Source organism: Tachysurus fulvidraco, chromosome 10 (genome assembly GCF_022655615.1).
Source record: "Tachysurus fulvidraco isolate hzauxx_2018 chromosome 10, HZAU_PFXX_2.0, whole genome shotgun sequence".
Taxonomy (NCBI): domain Eukaryota; kingdom Metazoa; phylum Chordata; class Actinopteri; order Siluriformes; family Bagridae; genus Tachysurus; species Tachysurus fulvidraco.
The window spans coordinates 8,179,311-8,204,207 of record NC_062527.1 but is presented as its reverse complement, the minus strand read 5'-3'; the positions used below and the strand labels follow the sequence as shown (position 1 = coordinate 8,204,207).

The window sequence follows — 24,897 nt, the reverse complement described above, 5'->3', positions numbered from 1 at the left end:
AGAGGCGGGAATCGAACCCCGACCCTAGAGGTGTGAGGCGAACATGCCTACCCTAACCTATAAGTATAACCTAACTTATTGATGAAAAACTTCAACAAGCACTTTCTTTCCTGTTTGTTGTATGTGTGTATATTAAAAAAACAACAGTGATTTAGGCTCATGGTATCTTAAGTCTGTAACACAGTGAACCAGAGATAATGTATTCAATGATAGAGACTTAAAAGCACTTTTGTACTTAAGAGCACGATAAGGGCGTCTGCCAGATGCTGTAAATGTACTGTAAATGTAAAGAGCTCATTCCTAAAAAGGCTTAAGTATCATAAGTTAAAACATTTAGAACTCTAAATGAATAAACATGATTAAATTGTTAGTATGGGAGCGGCAGCAGGATATCAAGAACCGTCACTAAACAAAGAGTACACGTGACCGTGATTACCATTTAAAGTGACCATTTGGGTGATAACTGTAACAATACCAAGCCAAGGTGTACATGACCATGATTTACATTTAATGACATCTGACTAGATTTCACTGTGTGACCCAGCCATGTGGCAGACACGCAGTTCTTACGCTTAATACACATTCAAAGCAAAACTTCATAAAACTATAAAATGCTTGAGCCGGATTTGTTCTTCTTGACTCCGATGAACCCAAAGTACTTCAAGTATTTTGTCACTGCTACATTGGAATAAACTTCTTCATCATTAAGATCTTTGCCCTCATCATTTTATTTTACAAAGTATACATGGTTGTTTCATTACTAGGCCCATGTTCTGAATGATCATTCCTCCTAATGCTGTATCAAGTGTCTATTAATATAGTCCCTGTTTACTGCAACAACAAAAAATGTTCAGGAATGGTTTAAGGAACATAGAAATAAGTTCAAGGTGTTCACTTGGCCTCCAAATTCCCCAGATTCCCTTAAACCACACACACACACACACACACACACACACACACACACACACACACACACACACACACACACACACACACACACACACACACACACACACACTATTAAAATGGCAGGTTTTTGTCAAGTAAAATGGGAACAAAATAAATAATGTTTTAAGATTAAAAATTAAAAGGAAAACAATCTGAATTTCGATTTTAGGGAGAACTAGAAAAAAATGTAAATTTACAATAACCTGGTTGTGTAAGTGTTTAGACACGTAAAATAATACTTAGCTGAAGAACCTTTTAATTCTCTTATACCACTCAGTCTTCTGTCACATCTTGATAATATTGAGCTGGGCAGGAATATCTATTTCTTGCAAAAAAAAACAAATCGATTTGGAGAAATGTGTTACCCCTGGAGGTCTTGAGAACCATCGTCAATGTCATAAGTATAAACTGTATAAATGACATTAAATAAGGCATTTGTAGTTCTAATATTCAGTTCCTTTATTTAATAATCTATACTTAAGGTTCTGAAAAAAATGGCTATGCATGACTTCATTATTAAAAGTTCTCATTATTTAAAGAGCTTTAAGAAGCCATTAGCAAGTTAGTTTATTAATTATGTAATTACATGAGCAAATATCACATGAGCAAGAGTTCTGCGACTTGGTGATGTGATGAAACAGTGACACACAAACTCTAATAGGAAAAGGCCTGAGAAAATTGTTAGAACCATCAGTGTAGTCTGATATGTGATGACAGATAAACAGCACTGGAGATACTCAACCATATGAGACACACTGTATAAACAAATCTGAGTGATTGTATATTCACAGCTTGAGCAAACTTGCCTCCACTTCAGTTTAACTTGGCAGCAGTGATGCATTAGTCGGCAGATAGACAGGAACATTTGTCAAATAAATTCTTGTTTCATGTGTTCTGGAATTTTTATTATAAAACATTAGTGCTGTTAATCACTCTGGTAGTAGAGAGAGTGACTTAAGTGCTTCATATGTGTGAAACCATAATCTCGCAAGTACTTGAGTGCAGCTTTACTACTATTTGAATTTCAATGAAAGTCATTTGGTTACTTATTACCCACAATATTGTGCCTGTGAAAGGGTTCATGTTCATTCTACAGCGTGATCCAAAAGTCTCCTTTCATAGGGAAAAATGAACACTTTTTAGCTGAAATATCTCACAAAAAAATTCATACTTAAAATGTATTCGTAAAAATGTATACTTTATAACTTTTATAAGTGTCATGGCCATAGTGTATCAGGGAAACTACAGCACAAAGATCATTTAAAGGAACACATGTGAAGTGCAATTACATGCATAACACCATATGTGATCTGCTTAGGGGATCGAATTCATAAATAGCACGCTACATTGTTAATAAATTAATGAATAATAAATTAATAAATATTTTTTTAAGGGATTTTATTCCTCTTACCATTTGCCTTAATGCCTTGTAGAGACAAGTGCTAACATTTACACTGATCAGCCATAACATTTAAACAACCTGCATAATATTGTGCAGGTCCTGTTTGTGCCACCAAAATGACTTGAGATTGAGATCTGGGGAATTTGGAGGCCAGCTCAACACAATGAACTCTTTGTCATGCTCCTCAAACTGTTCTTGAAATTTCCAGGACTTTGTGTTCTTCTGTGGGATCAGACAAGACGGGTTCGCCTTAACTCCCCACATGCGTCAGTGAGCCTTGGGATGTCCAGGACCCTATCTCTGGATAACCGGTTGTCCTTCCTTGTTCCTCCTGTTCTGGAGATTCTCTGACTCAGTCGTCTACCTATTACAATTTGATCCTCAAGTGAGTGCCTAATATATCCCTTATCATATATAATCAATTTTATTCACCTCACCTCTCAGTGATTTTAATGTTATTACCGATTAGCATATTTTACATCATTTGTGTATTTGCATTTCTTGTAAAGACAAAGATGGATGTTAGTGTTACTTTAGTGTATAGACTTTGGACTTAACAGATTCTTATCATTATCTGTAGATTATTTAATCCTTACAGCACCATAAGCCCTTTTGATCATTCTTTTTCTGTGCCAAGACTTGGTTGGGTTGCAATAAATTTAGACATCAAATTATTATATATTTTTTTTTCTTGCAAGAAGATCATGGACTCATCCAATTCAATAAAAAACATTTCATTTCAGGGATATACTAAGACATGATGACGGTACATAATGACTGACGATACATCAATAAAACTTAATAAACTGGAATTCAGATAACACATTTTTGTAGTTATTCATCAACTGAATTATAGATGGAAATTTTCTCATTCTAGATAAATGTCCCAGTGTTCCATGAGCCGCTTCTGAGCCCAGCATGCATCATGTACTGTTGTATCTCCGAGTTTGTGTTTCTAGGTGATATTGTTATTCTTTAACAGTGCTTCAGGAGCATTGTGATCTTTGCTTTAGGGGAAAAGCATCTCATTTCCAGGTTTTAATTCTGGTACAACTGATCTGAGAAGACAGTTGTTTCTCAGAAGAGAGCAGAAATCCCCATAGTAAGCTGTTTAGTGCTTTTTACACAATACAGAAACTAGTCAAATATAGTGCGTACAGGATCCAGACAGAAATTTTAACTGACTACTGTATATTGCAACAAAATTGTTCAGAACAATAATCAGAATAATACTTTTTTTTTTTTTTTTTTTTTTTTTTTAAAGAAAGGATGCATTACAATTGGTATCTGTTCCTCTAAGATGCCTGTTTATTTCAACAATTGGTCAATGGTAATGATTTATATCATTTTATGCCTGCTAAGAGGTTTAATATTTAATACCCACACTGTGACAGGTACTTGTTTTGTCTTCTAAGAACTCAGATCTTGTGTTCGAATCATTTTCACTCACAGTGAGTGTCACTGAGGTCGTACTACCTCCGCAGGATTCTACGAATGTTAAAGCTTAATCTACTGAATCATTCCTGTGGTGGGATTCATCCTCTGCAGGTATCTCACAACGAGTAACAGCCTGAATATAGGTCAAAGGTGGTACATGGGCAAAGATCAATCACTGGCAGCCTATTTAAGTCACTTACTGCATTAAGTCATGCAGTAGAGTCACCGAGTTTACACCATCCAGCTCAATGATGAGGGCATTGATCGGAGCAGCATGGAGCCTTCGCAGTCTGTTGATCGTTATTCTCACACCACTTTTAATGCTGCCGCTTCCCCTACTCATCAACACAAAGGTGAGTGTATGCAAACACATCAGTCCAAAGGTAAAAACATGTAATAACAGAATGTGGAATAGAAAATTGAAATATTCATCAATGTGAGCATGATTCAAAATAACTCATCGGATATGAAATTAGTTTTATTCAATAAGTATGAACACACAAATGTAAAACATGAACATACTTAAAATGAACATTTTTTTAAAAAAAAATTTAAAAAAAGATTTAGTTTTTATATTTAACAAAAAATAGACCAAAACCAGACCAAATCTCAGTTTATAGATTTTTAGTGACAGACAACATGTGATATCTTTCAGTAATGTAGCATTATGAAGGTAGGGTGCTAAAAACTGTACCTACGATTTTGTTTGGTTATAAATTTGTATTCAAAAAAGTGAAGGAATATTTGACCAAAAGTATATGGACACCTGATCATCTAACTTGTATGTGGGTCATCTCCCAGACTGTTGCCACCAATTTGGAAGCACACAATTGTTTAGAATGTTTTTGTGTGCTGTAAAATTTCCCTTCACTGAAAGTAAGTTAGTGAAGCCCAAATCCTTCTCTACCATGACAATGCCCCTGTACACAAAATAGGGTCCTCCCCACTGAACACTTTTGGGATGAATTGGAAAGATAGCCTTAACCTTTGACTTTTATTGTGTTTTTATGGGTTTATGAGAGTAACACGTGGTATTTAGTTAATCATCTGGAAAAAATGCCCAGCCAACTTTGTAACGTGTGTTAACTTAAAAGTAAAAAACTAAAACTACACCTGAATAAAATCTTAATGACAAATCACCCATTTTTCAAATAAATACTGCACAATGAAGATGATCCTGTGCCAGAAAGAAAAGCAATCACCCCAAGGGAACTACATGAAATGCAGTACACTGACACGATACAGCTTTTCCTTTGTTGCATAAGGGCAAAAATGTAAATCTTTCTCCCTTTCTCTGATAACAAAACACCCCTGGGTGTGGATTACGGCTATGATTTGACACAGATTGCATGCAGTCATGAAAGTGCTATCCAGTGCAATGAGGAATTACATTCATAACATTTAATTCCAAAAGCAATTCCTTCTGCTTAAGAGGAAAACATTTGCTGTTCAGGATACGATGTTGTCCTTATGTCACAGTCAAAAAGCAGTATAGTCTTCACATTTTTACTTTCATGTGGTTGCTTTGGCACAGAAACTTCTCCATAAAATACAAACCATCGGTAGTGCTGCCTAACTAGAGATAATTGTTCAATTGAATGAATTCACAACTTCAGTGTATATACTCTAAATATTGGTGTAATATCCATCAGGTGGCTCAATGTGCGTTTACACTGATACTGATGGCGGTGTTCTGGATGACAGAGGCATTACCTCTGTCTGTGACTGCCCTTCTTCCAGCACTTCTCTTTCCTCTCTTTGGCATTATGAAGTCAACACAGGTAAGCAAAAAAACCCCAACTGATTCATGTCACTTTGTTTGCAACATATGAGTCATGTCACTAAGTTAGCTTCTCTTTATACACAGGTTGCAATGATGTATTTTAAAGATTTCCATTTACTTTTGCTTGGGGTTATCTGTCTCGCGACCTCGATTGAGAAGTGGGGTCTGCACCGTCGAATTGCTCTCAAACTGGTCACTTTGGTTGGAGTTAACCCTGGCATGTGGGTCTTATTTATCGTTCTCATTCTCTTTTTTTATTCGCTGTCCCTTTTCTTCAGACATTTGGAATATATTGGATTCGCGGAAACCTTTTGATAAATTGTTTTAATTGCATTACACCTGCCTTTGATATTTAGAGACTGAATTAAATACTTCAAATTTAATGTTCATTAAATGAACATTTTTGAAGAATTTTAACATGTTTAGAAATCAAGTGAGCAGGATGTATTTAATGTATTCACTCCAGGTTGATGCTGGGCTTCATGACAGGCGTTGCTTTCCTCTCCATGTGGCTGAGTAACACCTCCACAGTGGCCATGGTGATGCCGATAGCAGAAGCCGTCATGCAGCAGGTGATGGGTGCTGAGGGTCAGGTCTATAGCCAGAATGATAAGGCATTGAAAGGCATCTGTAATCCTGCACTCCAGCTGGATGGAGGTCAGTTACATAAAACATTCAGCTCCAACAGTTTTTCATTTCATTTCTTTTCATTTCTTTCTTTCTTTCTTTCTTTCTTTCTTTCTTTCTTTCTTTCTTTCTTTCTTTCTTTCTTTCTTTCTTTCTTTCTTCTTTTTTTTAATCTTACATTGTTTGATTTCTTAGATGCTGAGAAACAGTGTGAAAAAGCCAAAGATGAGAAAAGGTGACCATGATTGAAAAGTAATTTATTTACTTGTATTGCTTGGATTATCTCCTTTACTGATTTATTTTTTTTTCCATACAGCAATGGGGAAGTGCTTAAGAAAGTTGTTATTACTGTCCCAGAGGATGATCATTCTACAGAAGTAAATAACACACACACAAACACACGCACACACACACACACACACACACACACACACACACACACACACACACACACACACACACACACACAAACACACGCACACACACACACACACACACACACACACACACACACACACACACACACACACACAAACACACGCGCACACACACACACACACACACACACACACACACACACACACACACACACACACACACACACACACACACACACACACACACACACACACACACACACACACACACACATTATAATATCAATAAAACAAGCAACAACAAAAAAACAGTCATAAAAATGATTTACAATTTACAGTATAAGGATTTAACTTTAATCTTAATTAAAGGATATTCTAAGGATAATTAAGTGGGCTGTCTTCTGACCCAGCAGTCAAAGTATGGTCTCACTAACTCTAGTTTAGTAAAGTCACATTTTGTATTTCCATTGTAACTGTTTAATGTTAAACAAATATATATTTCTTTATCTATCTCACAGGCTCTGCCAAGTTCTCCACTACACTCGAACTACAGAACACATCAAGATGAAATGATGTGTAAAAGTTTGTCTCTGGCCATTGCCTACTCTGCAAGCATCGGTGGACTGGCAACTCTGCCAGGAACATCTTCAAATCTAATCTTTGCTGAATTTATGCATCAGTAAGTTTTCAGAACTGCAACTCAGACATATGTATGGTTTTGTATTTGATTGACTTTGCAGTATTCATCAGACTGAAATATTAAAACGGTATGATTTTAAGTATTAATGGTTACTTTTACAGATTGTACCCAAAATGCAAGTCCATCAATTTTGGAAACTGGTTTATTTTCTGTCTGCCAGTCTGCATTCTTGTCCTGTTCTTGTCTTGGATATGGATACACTGGCTGTTTTTGGGCACTAAGTGAGTGTTAACTGTTAAATCTCTTGGCCCATTTATTCCTGTTATTGGTACTTCACATATCACACACACACACACACACACACACACACACACACACACACACACACACACACACACACACACACACACACACACACACACACACACACACACACACACACAGTGGAGTTATGGGATATAAAAACTAATCATTACCTGTTCTTACCTCATTATCGTGGACTGTTTGTTCTTTTTGCTCCTCAGTTTCTGCTCCATAATGTCCTTCAGGAGAGGTCCTTCTGAGAGACAGATTGCAGCATCCAAGCATATCAAAGCTCAGTACAATGCATTGGGAAGCATGAGGTCTGGCACTGCAAAGAGTCATGCATGTTAATAAGTGTTAAGTGTTGTAATAAGTGTTAATAGTGTTATAGTTAATAGTGTGCAAATGCTTGAGAGTTGTAGTTTTAAAAATGATTGTATATCTCCAACAACCATAGTAAAGTAAGTAATCTCATTTTTAAACAATAACGATATGTTATCCATAATGAGTTTGAAATTTGTTTGTGTGTATGAAACCAGACATGGGTGAAGTAATTCTTTAACATACTTTCATGTATGATTTGTGTTTCCCTTTAGCCGACAGGAGAAGATAACTCTTGCTATTTTCCTGCTGATGGCAGTGCTGTGGTTTGTGAGAGAGCCGGGCTTCATGCCAGGTTGGGCATCTCTGTTTCCTGAGTGAGTGCACCGAGATCACACTAACTCACTTTTCTTCAACTTGGGGTTAAGAACAGTTTAATAAACCAATTACCATTCACTCATTGATTTTTAAACATAGCTGCAAAACCTAAAATAAATTACTCATTTAGTAATAATTAAAGATGTCTTGTCTCTCTCTACAGTTATCCAGGATATGCAACTGATGCCACTGTATCTCTCCTTCTGGGCATGTTGTTCTTCATCATCCCTGCTAAGTGGCCCACTGCAGATAACTATAGTACATACTTAACCCTTATCACCCTGAAATACTATTAAAATTAGACAATCAACTTTGAGTATTTGTGAGATGTTAATTTTATGAATATTCAGCCAACAGAATTTCTGCTAACATGCTTCCCTTAATTTCCCCTAGATTCTATGATATCATGGAAGGAATTCCAGGCCTGTATGCCATGGGAGATCTGTCTGCTTGTGGGAGGGGGTTTTGCATTAGCAGAGGGCACTAAGGTAAACACAAAAAATAAGATAAAAATAAGTTCAAGGTGTTCACTTGGCCTCCAAATCCCCCAGATTCCCTTAAACCACACACACACACACACACACACACACACACACACACACACACACACACACACACACACACACACACACACACACACACACACACTATACACAATACACTTACAAGCATGCAGCAGCAACTGTTTCTCACAGATATGTTCCATCAGTGTGGTACCCACAATTCTATTTTTTGCTCTTTGTGTAAGTGTGGCATTATTAGAATGAGTTGTAAGTGCTACGAAGCATCCACTTTTTCTCCATCAAAGCCATGACTCTTTCTGTTTGTATTCTGTCAGTGTGAGAGGTTGAAAAATTAATGCCTTTGCCTCTTATTATTCTTTGTGCATAGTTAAAACGGGGGACTGAGAGGGGACTAAGCACTATATGCTTTTGATCCAGCAATCCAAATGTCATGGCAAGTTTAGCACTGAATGTCCTCAAAGGGATATAGTTGACATCCATTCTGGACTTCTTAAGACATAACATGTGTGTTTTGGTGCTAAAAGTACTGAGGTTCTATCTGGAGTAAGAATCAGTGAAAGATAGAAGCTTATTTTATTAAAGACAGTTAGCGTTTTGACAGCATTTAAGTGTTTGGTGCAGGACAGTTGTCTCATATCGTATCTGCAATGTCCTGCTAAGGTCTCTTGTCTGAACTCAAGGTGCTCAATAAGAGGTCCAGAACCCTACTGTAAGTAGCATGTGGTAGATAAAGCATGTAGATGTGGTTAAGGTGTTGAATTACTACTCAGAAGGTTGGGAGTTCAAATCCCACATCCACCAGAGATCTCTGACTCTGAGCAAGGCCCTTAACACTTGGTTGTATAACATGAGATAAAATGTTAGTTGTTCTGGTTAAGGGCATCTGCTAAATGCTGTAAATTTTGTTACAGTGGTGAAATTGATCAAAGTTGTTATATTTATTTTTTAGTTATTACAATTATTTGCACAGTTCACTTTTCTAAAAAAAAAAAAAATGAACTTAATTCAAACTTCAGTTTTCTTAAAATCAGAAGCCCTTGAATGTTGATTTAAATCAAATGACAGTTTTTTTTTATTAAAAACGTTTCCTCATGGGTTTTAAAATAGCATGTGTTTGTCTGCAAAATAGCAGGGGATGTCTGCATATGTTTTATAGTTCAAAAAATTAAAGTTAAAATGCCAACAATTTGAGATCTCCAAGGTCTAAGCAGTCGTTCTTTGCTTGTTTCCATGTCTTTATTGGCGTGTTCATGAATACTTTTTAACCCATTCTGTTATCCAACCCACAGGTATCTGGATTATCCACTTGGGTTGCGGATCTGATGAGTCCATTGGGGAGTCTGCCTGTACTGGCCATTGTCGCTATTGCATGTCTGATTGTCACATCCATTACGGAAGTGGCGAGCAATCCTGCCACCATCACCATCTTCCTGCCCATACTCGCTCCTTTGGTATGTTAACTGTAGACTAAATAGGAACGCACTGATGTGCTATTTACATAGTAATCAGCATGTTTTTCCGCATTCATATTAATAATAGAGTATTATGTGTATGTTGTATTCAGGCTGAAGCCATCAACATCAACCCCCTGTACATGCTGATACCAGCAACTCTTAGTGTATCGTTTTCCTTCTTGCTTCCTGTTTCCAATCCTCCAAATGCCATTGTCTTTGCATATGGGCATGTAAAAATCATGGATATGGTAAGTTCTTATCAATATAAGTTAAATATTCAACTTAATTGAGTCCTAATCAATGTACAATCTCAAAGTCGATGTGGTAACATTTTGTTTATGGTTGCTTAATCTGTCTAGGTCAAGGCAGGATTGGGCTTGAATGTCATTGGTGTTCTTTCAGTGCTATTGGCTATCAGTACATGGGGAAGACCAATCTTTGCTCTGGATTCTTATCCTGACTGGGCTCCTGTATATGGCATAACAAATACAACTGGTTTCTAATCTATCACAGTTTACTGCAGTGTCTAATGTAAAGAAGGATGAAAAGCGTACATAATTGTTGTATCTTTGTTAATGTGCTCTGTATTTATCTGTGTAGTAAATGTAAAAAAGCACTATGTATATAACTTTAATTCACCAGTGACGGTATCCCCGTGTTTTGTAACATTGTTCCCTTAGCACACTGTAGAGTATTGTGTAAATGAGATAAATATGTGTTTTATAGCTATTTTGTATTGAAGATACTTTAATAAATTCTAATATATATATATATACAGTCAAGCCGAAATTATTCATACCCCTGGCAAATTCTGACTTAAAGTTACTTTTAGAAATGACACACGCGTCTCCCATAAGATAATTAGAAGATGTACAAGAGGCATCATTGTGTGGGAAAAAAATAAAATTCATACCCTTCTCAATAGTCAATAGAAAAGCCTTTTTTGGCTATTACAGCAATCAAACCTTGCTATAATTGCTGACCAGATTTTGGCATGTCTCCACTGGTATTTTTGCCCATTCATCTTTAGTGATGAGCTCCAACTCTTTCAGGTTGGAGAGTCTCCTTGCCATCACCCTGATCTTTAGCTCCCTCCGCAGATTCTCAATCGGATTTACAGTAAGTCAGGACTCTGGCTGGGGCACTGAAAAACGTTAATGTTTTTGTCTGCTAACCATTTCTTCACCATTTTTGCTGTGTGCTTTGTGTTTTTGTCATGCTGAAATGTCCACTGGTGCCCAAGGCCAAGTTTCTCTCCAGACTGCCTGATGTATGAATAATTTCGGGGGTTGACTGTATACTAACTTTATTTTTATAAACATCTTTTTATAAATGCAGCTCTAAAATGTGAAATGTGAAAAAAATCTATTGAAAATTGATATAGTCAATATACTCATTTAGGTTCTTAGAATTGTTGTTCAAACCAAATAAATAAGAAAGGCAAGCATTTAGGGTTCACTAGAAAGTCTAGACCAGACAAGGCTCACTTGTATTTATTTAAGTTTCCAAATGTTTGAGGAGGGGGCACGGTGGCTTAGTGGGTAGCACATTCGCCTCACACCTCCAGGGTCGGGGTTCGATTCCCGCCTCTGCCTTGTGTGTGCGGAGTTTGCATGTTCTCCCCGTGCCTCGGGGGTTTCCCCCCCGGTCCAAAGACATGCATGGTAGGTTGATTGGCATCTCTGGGGAAAATTGTCCGTAGTGTGTGAGTCTGTGAGTGAATGAGAGTGTGTGTGTGTGTGTGTGTGCGCCCTGCGATGGGTTGGCACTCCGTCCGGGGTGTATCCTGCCTTGATGCCCGATGACGCCTGAGATAGGCACAGGCTCCACGTGACCCGAGGTAGTTCGGATAAAGCGGTAGAAAGTGAGTGAGAGAATATTTGAGGAAATACCAACTGATAATTGTATATGATTTACAACCATATCCTCCAGGCTGGATGATCTCTTACTTTGTTAAAAAAAAAAACAACTACAGCATTCGTTTGTGCCCAGCTGGCTTAATATGAGAAAACTGTTGTTTTTATTTAACACTGTGGATTTTACTATGTTACCATCATACATGGTTTGTATCATCAGATCTACATCAGTACAATAAAATTAGACATTAAACAGATGGAATCAGCTGTGTTTCTTGCTTGGTTGGAATGAAAACCAGTGGATATTTTGTCATGGATGACAGCTCATTACCAGAAACTAAATCCCAGTAAGAGTGAGCTGAGAAATATCCTTGAGGATGCATCCAGTCATCTCTCTGGAGAACTCACAGCACCTGGCAATACACACAACTCTGGTGTATTTCTTGATAACTTCATGTTTGTTTCTGATATTTCTAACTTTATGTGGACATACATGTGTCTCCTATACATCATTCTTTCTCCGGAGGCCACTCAGGTGCTTGTTCAGTTCTTTGTCATGTTGAGATTTATGCCATCAAACCAGTCAAATTTACCCATTATGCAGCTACATGTGTATTATCTTCCATATCACCCCACTGGTGCATTCTCTCCTCTGGCTTTCTGTAACTGCACCAGTCTAGACCCATCTGAAGGCATATCAAAACTCTCTATTATGTTTGCGTTGTCTTTTGGTACTAGCATGAAGATGATTTTCTATGTTAGATAAAACCTTGTTATAGTGGTGCACGAAAAAGAAAAAAGGTTGGATTTTTCTGAGATGGATTTTTCAAGGATTTCCAGCCAAACACAACTTCTAAGAGCTATGATAAAAAGACCTGTCTTTGTATTTTATTTTAGGATTTTATTTGGACTTTAGCTTTATTATGGCTTTTGTTCAATGGGCCACAGGGCTGTCTGATAACAATACATATTTGAGTGTATTATGTGGCTACATATATGCAGTAGCTTGTTGCATCTTTTACTTACTCTTTTAGTGGATTTAAGAAATATTAAATAATAGGAAACGTTAAAGAAAGGAAGTGGGCATCTTGAATAGGCTTCTTAAATCAGGCTTCTTTATGACACATGCACTCTTGCTTTTTCAACATGGCATTGGAGAGGGCTCATTGTGAGAGACCAAACTGTGTGGGAGGCTGAAGAACGTATCAGCAAATAGAGACTTCTGGCCAACAGCCACATGGACACTTAAATAAACAGCATCTTCCTGTGCAATGTGCTTGGTATCCATGATCGTCTGGGGTCAGTGTAGAGACCTTATTTCTATTTTCATGTCAAACAATTTTTTTTGCGCTCACTAAATTTATACCCAATTTACCTTGTTTGTGTTCTGGTACAACGTTGAATAATGTTTTTACCGGTGTGGATGTGAGTTAAAATAACTTTATTGAGTTTTTTTGGGCTTGGTATGACCATGATTCTCACTTTATCTGCGATTGACATCGATCAAAATGTGAGTAGACAGAAGAAATTCAACTTACCCATTAAAAGACCCATTAAGTAGGAAAAAGCATGGCTAATGGCCAGTGTTGTGCTAGTTACTAAGAAATAGTAACTAGTTACAGTTACTAGTTACTTCATTCAAAAAGTAACTCAATTACTTTGTTGATTACTTACACCAAACAGCATTACTGTTAAAAGTAACTTTTTAAAAAAAATAATGAGCATATTTCCACTTTGAGAAACTCGTCTTGCTCTCGCCTTGACTCGCCATTACTGCCGCACATACTTGAATAAACGGAAACATGCCCACAGTGTGCCGTCTTTATGTTTACAGTGGTTGGCATCCACCAATCATGCAATGTGTCGCTGCTGTAAACAGGTTAGTCTGAAGACTACACTGCAGCCAAAATTAATTAATTTAAAAAAGTAATGGGTAACGACGTTACTTTATTTAAAAAGTAATGCGTTAGAGTATTAGTTACTGCCAAAAGTAACTGTGTTACAGTAGTAACTGCCCAACACTGCTAATGGCTAAGTGTGAGTCAGTACAGCATCGTCTGTGGATCGCTAGTCTATCTCTATTTTGGTTAGATTTTGCAATGAAAACAAATGATAAATTGAAATAAAACTTACTTAAGGCGTAACTTATGTAACGCTCAGATATTTCTCAGAAAAATATTATAATATCGAGTACATTTGGGATATTTTGATATGACATTCATGGTTAAATGTTATATCGTAATATAATATTAATGTATGATCCCCAAATATACCTTGCCTTAAAAAATAAGCAGATGTTTTATGTTGTATTACAAGACGGTGTTGGAGGAACATTTGGGGTGTGTTTAGGTTCCTGCTCCTTTAAGACCTCTTTTTTTTTTTTTTTTACCGCTCACGTGCTGCCGCGCTACAGGTTTGCTACCTGTGTGCGCGTAACAGAAGCGTGCTTGCGCACAGCACAGGCACGCGCTCGGCGCTCAGAGACGCGAGTAGCGCTGAATGGTCCCCTTTTGAAGCCCCGCCCTCCGATCCGAGCTCACACGTTTCCACACAAACTGACTCGCGTCTAAACAGCACAGAGACATCAAAAGACGCTCGCGCAGCTTCCCAGTCAGTGAGTTCTCCAAATCCGGGTGTTCGCCATGCTGGACCCGTCCTCCAGTGAAGAATCCGAGGCAGAACTTCCACCAGAGGACGAAACGGCGGTCAAAACTGTAGGTGAAAAACTCCAGGAAAAAATCCCCAAGTCGGAAAAAAAAGAAAAGCCATCAGGAGCTGTGAGGACGCATGAGACCAAAAAAGCAGCTCCTCCTTGTGCACAAGACGAGAAGAAACACGAGAAGGAAAGACTTCAGAGAGAAGAAGCGGAGAGGAAAACCAAACTGCACATATATGTGTTTGTACTAAGATGTATAGCGTATCCGTTTAACGCCAAACAGCCGACAGACATGGCACGGAGACAGCAGAAGGTGAGTTTCCGTTCAGAGCGAGTGAGAATAAACACCTGTTACACTCATGTTCTCACTCTGCATCTGCAACTCTGACTCAAAACAATAACACAGCATCTGCACGGATGCATATCGTCCTTACTGCTGTACACATAGGGCCAAGTTTATACTGAAATGAGCTCGAAATCTTCCTTGTAATGACCTTTAAGATGTCACAAGACAGTCGAAAAGCATTCCACTACATGTACTGTATAATCTGAATAAAGCTATATATAAAATGATACGTGCATATATAAATATTGAATACATTTGAATTGAATATTTATTCATCTCTCTCTCTCTCTCTCTCTCTCTCTCTCTCTCTCTCTCTCTCTCTCTCTCTCTGTGTATATGTATGTATGTGTATATATATATATATATATATTGTGTGTGTGTGTGTGTGTATGTATGCATGTGCCATTTTATATATAGCTTTATTCAAATTGAGATATATTTATTCAATATTTATTAAAAAAATTCACATTTTACAGTACATGATATATATTGCATAAATATTGAATACATTCAAATTGAATATTTATTCAAATATAATATATACAGTGTATATACTCTGTGTGTGTGTGTACATATCATTTTATATATAGCTTTATTTAAATTCAAAGATATTTAATATTTATTCAAAAATTCAGATTCACATTTTACAGTACATGAGGTGGAATATACACAGTATATGCACCTATCTAATAAGAGATACATACTAAAGGTGTAAAAGGTGTGTGCTTAAGGATACCAGGAGAAAGGAGATATAGAACTTTATGTTTAAGCTTAGCTTTGCCATGATGGCGCAGGACTACAGTTATGTTATAACAGCTGATAGAGTTTTGCACTCGAGTCTTCATCATTTCACAGTTGATAACTACAACAAAATACATTTATTATTTGAACCGGAATGAATTTACTGGTTAGACAAATGCAAATTTTGACCATATAGTGAAAGTTATATAGGGGAAATTATTTTAGAATTGCATTATCAGTGTCATCCAGATGAGGATCGGTTTCCTTTTGATTCTGGATCCTCTCAAGGTTTCTTCCGCATGTTGTTGTCTCCAGGACTTATTTATTTACTGGTTTGCTCATTAGGGATAGATTTAATAATGTAAAATAAAAAGCTCCCTTGTGAATTGAATCAAAATCTATATTTTTATATCATCTTTATATACCTTTATTTTCCAGCAGCAGAGTTCATGTTTACATTTCTTGCATCCCTTGTGGTCAAAAACAGGCTACAGAAATGTGCACCATTAGTTTCTTTTTGCTAAACAAAATGTTTATTATTGATTAACTCCACACCATGACAGTTAAATAGCACGTTAGCATGGTCTCATTAACATACTGCAAATAATAGAAATAGAGGCACATTGCATTAAAATATGTAGGGTAGTAAGCGCAGTTCCAGCTTTACGAGTGTGCCTTTAAACCAATATTGATGTAAAAAGTGTCTAATTGCATACACATACCAGCCCCACAGAAAGATTGTATACAGATTTGACCTTTCAGAGAAAATAAAATATTCATTTAGATGTTACAGATATAAAACAGTTTCAGTTCTGTCATGAGGTTACCTACAACAGCCAAGGACATTGGAATGAACACTGTGTTAGTCCTTTGCTGTAAAATGGTCTATCTAAGCTGTTAAATAAAAGCGTCTTGAATTAAATATTTGTTTGAGTATGTAAAAAAGAATACTCGGTCGTTACGGACGTGATGTTCCTAAAGAAATATTTCATACACAGTTGTATGATTAACCTATTTGAGACTCATTCATTTATTTCAGTAACTGCTTTATCCTGGTCAGGGTTGTTGTGGATTTGGGTCTCATGAGCATTGGGCACGAATATACCCAGGGTGGGTCGCCAGTCCATTGTAGATCACCATTTACACACACACACACACACACACACACACACACACACACACACACACACACACACACACACCACTAGGTGTACAGTAGTTTAGGGTAGACAGTCCACGTCAGAACTAAACTGAAACTCATGGGGACCTGAGGAGAACTCAGGACAGATAGTATCGAACCAGGGACCCTGAAGCTGTGAGGTGACAACACAACACACAGCACCATCATGCTGCTCTTATGTGCAAACTGATATGAATTAAGAATAAACCAAGAATGAACAAAGGGAAATATTGACTTCAATGGCAGATTAGTTCCAAGCAACCAGCTTTATTTTCCATTTAACATTTGCCACTTGATATAGTTGAATTTTACATTATGAAATATAAGTGGTGTGACATGCTGTGTTATATGAATGTAGTTTTCTGTGGTTCTGCGTGTTCTTCCCTGACTTAGATATTTATTATAGCCCCATTGTATGCACTCATTACTGTTTCAGTATCTGATTTACTGTAGACTTTTACACCGGCAGACTGCTGCTCTGATATTTATGTGGCCAACAATGTGACCACGGCCAATGAAAAGAAATATTTTTCTGTGTATTCTTGTGCTTAAATGTAGCAGTTTACATTTAAGTCTATATGGAATAATAATCGAACTGTGTTTCTTTTCAACTCAACACATTAATTTCATTCATTCAACTTGTGCAGATGCTCCACATAAATATATAGAAAAAATATGTTGATCGGGTCATTATGGAAATGTTTATTTCCATTTTTGGAATCTCAGGCTTGATACCAGTCAGTGGTAAAGCTGTTCATTTAAGTCTTACATCTGAGGACTTTCCAGGTTCTTTGTAACACGACAAGCAGTATGTATTGTGGTTGTATCATAAGTGATGATATGAATTAGCTTATTTCTAGACACTCCATAATATTATACATATCTACACGGAGTGGTTAAGGCATTGGACTACCGATTGTAAGGTTCTGAGTTCTAAGTCCCAGGTCATCATGTGGGGCCCTCGAGTAAGGCTCTTAAAGCTCAAATGCATAGTTGTGTAAATGAGGTAAATGTATAAGGGTGTCTCAAATGCAGCAAAAGTAAATCTATAAATGGATTCTGTGGTATTTGAGGTGTTAAACATATTCAGGCATGCTGCTATCGGAAAATAATAAACTCTGAATTTGCTACAGGAGACTTCTTCTTGTCATTTCTCTTTCACTTTCTAGTATTCCTAAATTATTAAAACTGATGACAGAGCCCAGCTAAAGGACACTGCATGGCAAATCTGATGTTCATTAAAACCCAAATTTGACTTTGTGTGCATGATGGAAAATAAAAGTGTCCAAATATGATTTGTTTATCCATTATTTAGTTTTATTTGCTTGCATCCACAGTGGTTGGTACAGTAACAAGAAATATATGTGCAACGCAGTGCAGGCAAGTAGCTATTAACATCGACTATTTGCCGTGGCTTATGGGTAGCACTGCCTAAGTTCATTCTGAACATTTTGCCAGACAGTAGAGCAGTATTCCCTCCAGTATTATGACAAATTTTTGTTTGTGTCTGTTTTCCACAGTCTGGCTTTTTTTTTTCAATCAGTTGTTCATTTGTTGCACCGCTAGTAAGCAAGGACTATCATTACTATCTCTAGGTGGTTATAATTATAGCACAATTGGTGGAATTTGTCACAACATGGGTAGGGGAAATGTAATGTAGTTGTACCTAATGTATAACTAAGCTATACACTACTACTGAGACGGCGCTCACTTTGCTCTCAAAGCAGCCTCAATTCTTCATGGCATGGATTCCACATGCTCATGGTCAGCAAACAGAACTCAAAAAAGTCTGTGGCAATCAAATGATTGCTATGAAAGGGCCCAATGTGTGCCAAGAAAACATTCCCCACACCACCTCCACCAACCTGGACTGTTGACACAAGGAAGGTTGGGTTCATGGATTCCTGTTGTTGACACTACCGTCTGTGTGCCTTAACAGTAATGGAGATTCAATAGAACAGGCTACGTTATTTTCAATCTTCAGCTGTTCAGTTTTTTCCAGCTTTTGCCCTCAGTAGCCTAAGCTTTTGGTTCTTGATCGACAGAAGTGGAGTCTGATGTGGCCTTCTGCTGTTGTAGATCATCCACCTCAAAGTTTGCTTCACCAACGTGCATTCAGAGATGATTTTTGCTCACCATACAGAGTGGTTATCTGAGTTACTGTAGCCTTAGTGTTCGCCTCAAACTGTTCTCATTTGATCCCTCTCATCCACAAGCCGTTTCCAACTGCAAAACCGCTGATCACTGGACATTTTTTTTCTTTATCAAGTTCAAGTTCAAGTTTTTCTTTATTGTCAACTCTTTCACATGTACAGTATATACACAAAAAAGAATCGAAAATGTATTTCTCTCAGTCCCAAGGTGCAAAATATTAGCAATGAGATTTAAATAAAGTGCAAAGCATATGTAGATGCAGTGGAGAATAGGCAGACCAATGCTGTTTATTGCACCATTCTAGTAAATTCTAGAGCCTGTTGTAAATGATCATCCCAGGGAATGAACAGTTATAGAATTATTTTGTCTAGCATGTCTGACAACAACAATCATGCCACAATCGTCACATTTTTTTTTTTTATGCTGATGGATTTTGTGAACTTTACCCAAATCTGCTTTCTGTATCCGCATGATTTTATGCCTTGTACCATTGCCACACAATTAGCCAATTTAGATAATTGCATGAATTAATAGCTTTAAAGTAGTTGGCAAAAAATGTGATAAAATGGCCATGGACTGTTCTATGGAAATGTTTGGGCACCCTGATCAATCAGCACATTTGAAGTGAAAAGAAGTAAACACTGTCACTCCAGCAAACTAGTTTATCATTTTTCTGGCACAGTTTATATATATATGTATATGTAATGGTAAATTCTTAAAAACATGTTAGTAATGGTAAATTCTTAAAAACCTTTAATTCACTCATTAGGCCTCTTTAGGCAGGTTAAGACTCATCATTAGGAATAACAATTAAAGAGTGTGCATTCAAACCTTGTGCTAAAACTCAACACCCTTAAGGGATTCCTTAATCTGCTGACTGAGTGTAAAAGAAGGCATTGTATGGTAAAGAAATGGTTCTTGTAGGAAACTGTAGAAGTCAAGGCAAGATCTGGAAGATTAAGAAAATTTTCAGATAGAACTGATTGTATTATGGACAGGAAAGGGTAAGCAAAGGACAGCAAGGACCTGCAGGAAGGTTTAAGGCGGGCATCACCAAATGGCGGACCGTGGTCCGGATCCGGACCGAGTGACGGGTCTGCCCGGACCTGTTAAAATTCTAATATTATCAATATTAAGCATCTCCTTATTCTAATCTAATATTATAAGATTATATAAGCTCTTTGATATTAATAGAAAGATAAATCTTTCGTTCATGCGCACTTCTTTCGTTCACAACAGGAGCGTCATCAAAAGCTAAGCCAAAAACAGATTTTCTGTTCCATACTCCAGAGCAGAAGGTGGCAGTAATGCACCTAATTACGCTGGCAGGACAATTAAGATTCAAACTGTTGACAGGACAGTCACATGCCCATTTCTCTCACTAGGAACGGGAGATGGAAAGGGAGTAAGGAGAGGTGGAAAGGAGAGAGGAAAAAGGGAGCTGCTCAAAGCTCTGCACTTTTCTTTTATTTAGTAAATTCTGCCCTGTTCTATTTTACTTGAAATGTTCTTTTGCCTAAGGTTCCTGTTATGAATGTAGTTAATGTTTAAAAAAGGGGCAGCTCAAAAGTCTTTTGTTTAATTTTTTTCTTAAAGATTAAAAGCACTTTTATTTTATTCAGAAGATTCTGAATGTTTTACATTACATGAAATATAGGCCCTAAGTTCAGGCTGCTCAAAGCTGTGTTTGCACTTTTTATTTATTTTATTCAGAAGAAATTCAGTGTCTGTTGTCTGTTACTTGACATGTAGTAAAGACAACCACAGTATTGTTTTCCATTCAAGTGCCATAAAAGTTCAGACTTTGAAAACACTTGAAATTTAACAATAAATTATATAGAAATGTATGTGCGTTATTGATTTTATTAACATGAGGGTACACTATTTTAAATGACAATATAAGACTCGGACCTTTGCTGGGAGGAAATTTTAGTAAATGGACCTCTTTTGAATTTTAATTGAATACCCCTGGTTTAGGGGATGCAGGGGTGGGGAACTGATTATCTGATGTATGTACAAAAATATTCCCATCAACCATAAGCTTTTTGGAAAAATGTAACCTAGAAAGATGGATATAAAAATATTGGTGGGGTCTGTTATTCTTTGGGAATGTGTGGTTACCAGAGGCACAAGAAACAAGTAACAAGAAACAAGTAACTTTTAGTAAATACCAACACATCTTGGGAGCAGATAAGATCCAAAACATATCTTAGAATTCATTTATTAAAATTTATGTAAGATAAACAGAATAAATCCTAGCAGGCTACAAAAAGTATTTGCTGGTGACATCTGCCAAGGGCTATAAGTACTTAGTAGGGTGTTTAAACTCTCACACACATATAATAACCGTGCATTAATATTGAAAGAAATGTGTTGTTGAAAATCTTTTTATACTTTTTATTTAAAAAATATACAAAATATATAATTTGGCCAGAATTGACTAGACGTATGTGGTGGGGTGTCCACAAGACCTGGTACTGGTGTTGTTTAGCTCAGGGAGGTTCAATGAAATCTAATGCTCCTGAAGACGTCTACATTCACAGAAGAGTTTGAAAGACTGGACTAACAGGAAGCTGTATTTGCTAATATTCATGTTTGTAAAGATTACGTTAATGTCCGTAATCTGAGTAGGCAAACCGGTAGAAACATAATCACCAGAAAGATTTCATTGAAAGGCTTTGTTTACTTTCAGGGTTCTGAATTGTGAAGTTGTTCACAAATACAGTACAAACTACTTGTATGTAGTACAACAATTCATTGTGTCACCTTTCTATGATTATCCCATAGGTATATTCCTAAAATGTCCTAAGTGAGGCCCTTAGATGAAGACAAGCAGGCAACTGGAGGACCACTGTGTGTCTTACAGTATGTAGTGTCTTATGGACTAGTCTTACTGAGGGTTTTTGTACTGAAGAAATGATTACACTGAGCTTAGTGACAATATTTCTGACTAGATTACTACGTGCTGTTGATACTGACATTGCTGCTTCAATAAAAATAATGTGTGCTTACAACTTAACACGAGGGAGAATGATCCTAAAACTCTTTTGCTTGAAAATGTTCAGTTGTGAAAGTGATCTGACTTTCTATTAAAGAGCAAGACTTCAGCTTGTACTGTTAAAAAAATAAAACTATTGATTTATATTTATTTCTACCATTCTTGGGTAAAAGTTCATTAATGGTAAGATACCATTGTAAAAGAGCAATTTATTAAATTTGGATTTAAGAAGAAACAATGAATATGAGACGATAGATCAGAATTTCAGGTTCCAATGCATGATATTTCATGTAATTTATATTTAGATGTAGATAACTCTGACGGCTCACCATCTTTTTTTATTCCTTTATAATTCCATCTGGATCTGATATAGTTTTTTTGATAAAGTGATAAAAATTGTTTAAGTTCATGTGACTGATTATTGCCCAGGTGTGCCTTGTTGCCCAGGTGTGCCTTGTTGCCCAGGTGTGCCTTGTTGCCCAGGTGTGCCCTATAAGGTTGATTGTTTAGACAATTAATAGCTCTTAATGTTTTCTCTTGGTTTCAGCTTATGCTTTAACGTACATTCAAGTTACAAGACTGCATTTGTTGTTAAATTTCACCCAAACGTCTTCATTGCATAATAAAAAACAAAAGAGGTGGACTTCTTGTTCCAATACCGTATTGTGTAAATGATAAAAAAATTATTTATACATCATACATTTACACAAACTATTATTCAATTATTTATAATTAGGACGGACTGCTCCAAGGTGCTGTTACACATCCTAAAAGCGTGGGCCTTGAAACCACACTAAAAATCTAGTGGAAGAGTAAAGTTTATGAGAACAACACGGATGCAAACAGCTCTGCGTTAAAGTGCAAGCTTCTGGAATAAGCACAGATGTCTACGATGGCCGGGTGTCCGCATACTTTGGGCCTTTCTGTGTATTTATGAGTAGCCAAACTTGTTAAAGCCCACTTTAACAGCACCTTTGCAGTTTTCCTAAATTATTTATATAAAGAATTCGCTCCAGCAGTATCTGTCTGCAATGGAGGAATATGAAGTAGGCTCAGCGGTAACAAATTGAATCCCAATTCCAGTTTGTATAATAAGCACCATTCTAGAGGTTTTGAGAACAGGGGGTCTTCAATGTGTCAGTGTTTTATAGCTTGCCACTTTTATTACACTGATCTGAATTTACAGATAGCCAGCGTGTGTGTTCTGTACTTACACATATTTATGTAAATATTCTGTATGAGTAGTGCTCCTTGAACTGTCAGCTGAATAAGTCAAATAAACCCAAATGTAAATATATAACCCCCTGGCAGACTGCTGGCTACTGGCTTATGCTCTGTATATAAAGTGTGTGTGTGTGTGTGTGTGTGTGTGTGTGTGTGTGTGTGTGTGTGTGTGTGTGTGTGTGTGTGTGTGTGTGTGTGTGTGTGTGTGTGTGTGTGTGTGTGTGTGTGTGTGTGTGTGTGTGTGTTTAAATCTGAATGGGGACAAAACCTCCACACAATGATATAAATATATGATGGTTATAAGGTGCTGGGGACATGTGACTGGTCCCCATGAGGTAAAAGTTTTTTTCCTTACAAAACAAAAGAACCAGAATGTTTCCTTTTTTTGTTCCTGAGGTTAAGGATAGGGTTAGATTTGTGTGGGTTTATCATTGGTTGGTCGGCACAAGAATAGTAAGATGTGTGTGTGTGTGTGTGTATTTCCTTTTCAGCTTCTCCCACTACCCTATTTTTATTCCATTTGTCTCCCCCTCTTTGTTTTGTATGTTTCTATGCCTCCCTCTATCTTTTTCACTACTGGAATAATTTGTTCACTCTCATGTGCCTGTTGTTGTAACAAGCTGTACATCACCATGATTCAGAATGATGGGGAATTACAGCCAGGAAATCACTCTAAAACATGCCCCTGCTCTCCACATATGTCTAATCCCTTGGCACCAGAACTATTTTTGTTCCCATTAGGTTTTGTACAGAAGTTTATATAAGCAGATCTCCCTCCTTCCCACCACTGGAGACGTGTTCACTCGAGCGGTGAGACTGACAGGCGAGCATCTCACCAGAGGCAGTCCCATCCTCTTTGTCATCACTGTCACTTTCATTCTCTCCATGAGACGCATATCTCTGTACTTAGTTACATAAGCCCGTCTCTTTGGTATTCAGTGTTGGTGAGTCATGTGTGGTGCAGTGGGCTTTCTCCTTCTCCACATTTTCCTCCACGGAGCTCTTTTAGGTTAATATCGTCTTGCATGCCTTCAATGACTTCAGGAAGTCCACTGACAGAAAGTGGGTGGTTTTACTTACATAAAAAGAGATTCAGAATAGAAGGGTATTCATTCAAGATTTCATCCAAAGTTTTTAAATGCTCTCTAAACTGTACAAACTCTTTAAAAAAAAAAAAACTCTTTTCATGTGGTGGTTATATTAAATCCGAATCTGTGCACAGGCAATTAACAACATTTAGTGTCGGCACAACCGTAATGATGAAAAGCTCGAGTCCACATAGTTTATGTTAGTTCTACTTTTGTTTTTTTTCCCCTGATTGCCTTGGTGATTATATAATGTAAAACATTAACAGATTCTCTCTAATAATAAATGCACTTAACGAGCAGGCGGCAGAACGCGAAGTGGATATACAGTATACAGTATACACAATGGCAGGTTTTTGTTATGTAGGCTAAAAAAATGCAGCCAAAATTAATCACATCAGATCTTTTTTCCACCTCTAATGTGATGTAGCAAAGTGTCAAAACATATATATATATATATATA

At 37.1% G+C, this 24,897-nt stretch overlaps 2 protein-coding genes across 17 annotated transcripts in view; both read left to right on the top strand.

Moving 5' to 3' along the window:
• Nucleotides 1–3,857: 3,857 nt before the first annotated feature.
• Nucleotides 3,858–11,130, top strand: slc13a1 (solute carrier family 13 member 1). The gene is made up of 15 exons (XM_027173500.2): nt 3,858–4,140; nt 5,440–5,568; nt 5,655–5,791; nt 6,037–6,227; nt 6,393–6,432; nt 6,514–6,574; nt 7,093–7,253; nt 7,376–7,495; nt 7,739–7,837; nt 8,114–8,215; nt 8,380–8,474; nt 8,610–8,704; nt 10,030–10,191; nt 10,305–10,442; nt 10,554–11,130. The coding sequence occupies exons 1-15, from the start codon at nt 4,036–4,038 to the stop codon at nt 10,695–10,697; spliced, it is 1,779 nt and encodes a 592-aa protein (XP_027029301.1). The 5' UTR covers nt 3,858–4,035; the 3' UTR covers nt 10,698–11,130.
• Nucleotides 11,131–14,484: 3,354 nt separating this feature from the next.
• Nucleotides 14,485–24,897, top strand: part of cadps2 (Ca++-dependent secretion activator 2) — a 115,099-nt gene continuing 104,686 nt past the window's right edge. For 5 of the 16 annotated variants that reach the window (XM_047819751.1, XM_047819749.1, XM_027173390.2 and 2 more), the window contains exon 1: nt 14,488–15,019. In XM_047819751.1, coding sequence (XP_047675707.1) covers nt 14,693–15,019 — 327 coding nt within the window. In that variant the 5' untranslated portion in view covers nt 14,488–14,692. Of the gene's footprint in view, nt 15,020–24,897 lie in introns of all 16 variants that reach the window. The other 11 variants (XM_047819754.1, XM_027173388.2, XM_027173386.2 and 8 more) reach the window with 6 other exon arrangements.

Bases quoted from the DNA above. Each gene is read 5' to 3' on its own strand.
- slc13a1 (XM_027173500.2), top strand. From the start codon at position 4,036: ATGATGAGGGCATTGATCGGAGCAGCATGGAGCCTTCGCAGTCTGTTG. The intron at 8,216-8,379 runs GTGAGTGCACCG...CTCTCTCTACAG, and splicing joins TGGGCATCTCTGTTTCCTGA to TTATCCAGGATATGCAACTG. The intron at 10,443-10,553 runs GTAAGTTCTTAT...TAATCTGTCTAG, and splicing joins ATGTAAAAATCATGGATATG to GTCAAGGCAGGATTGGGCTT.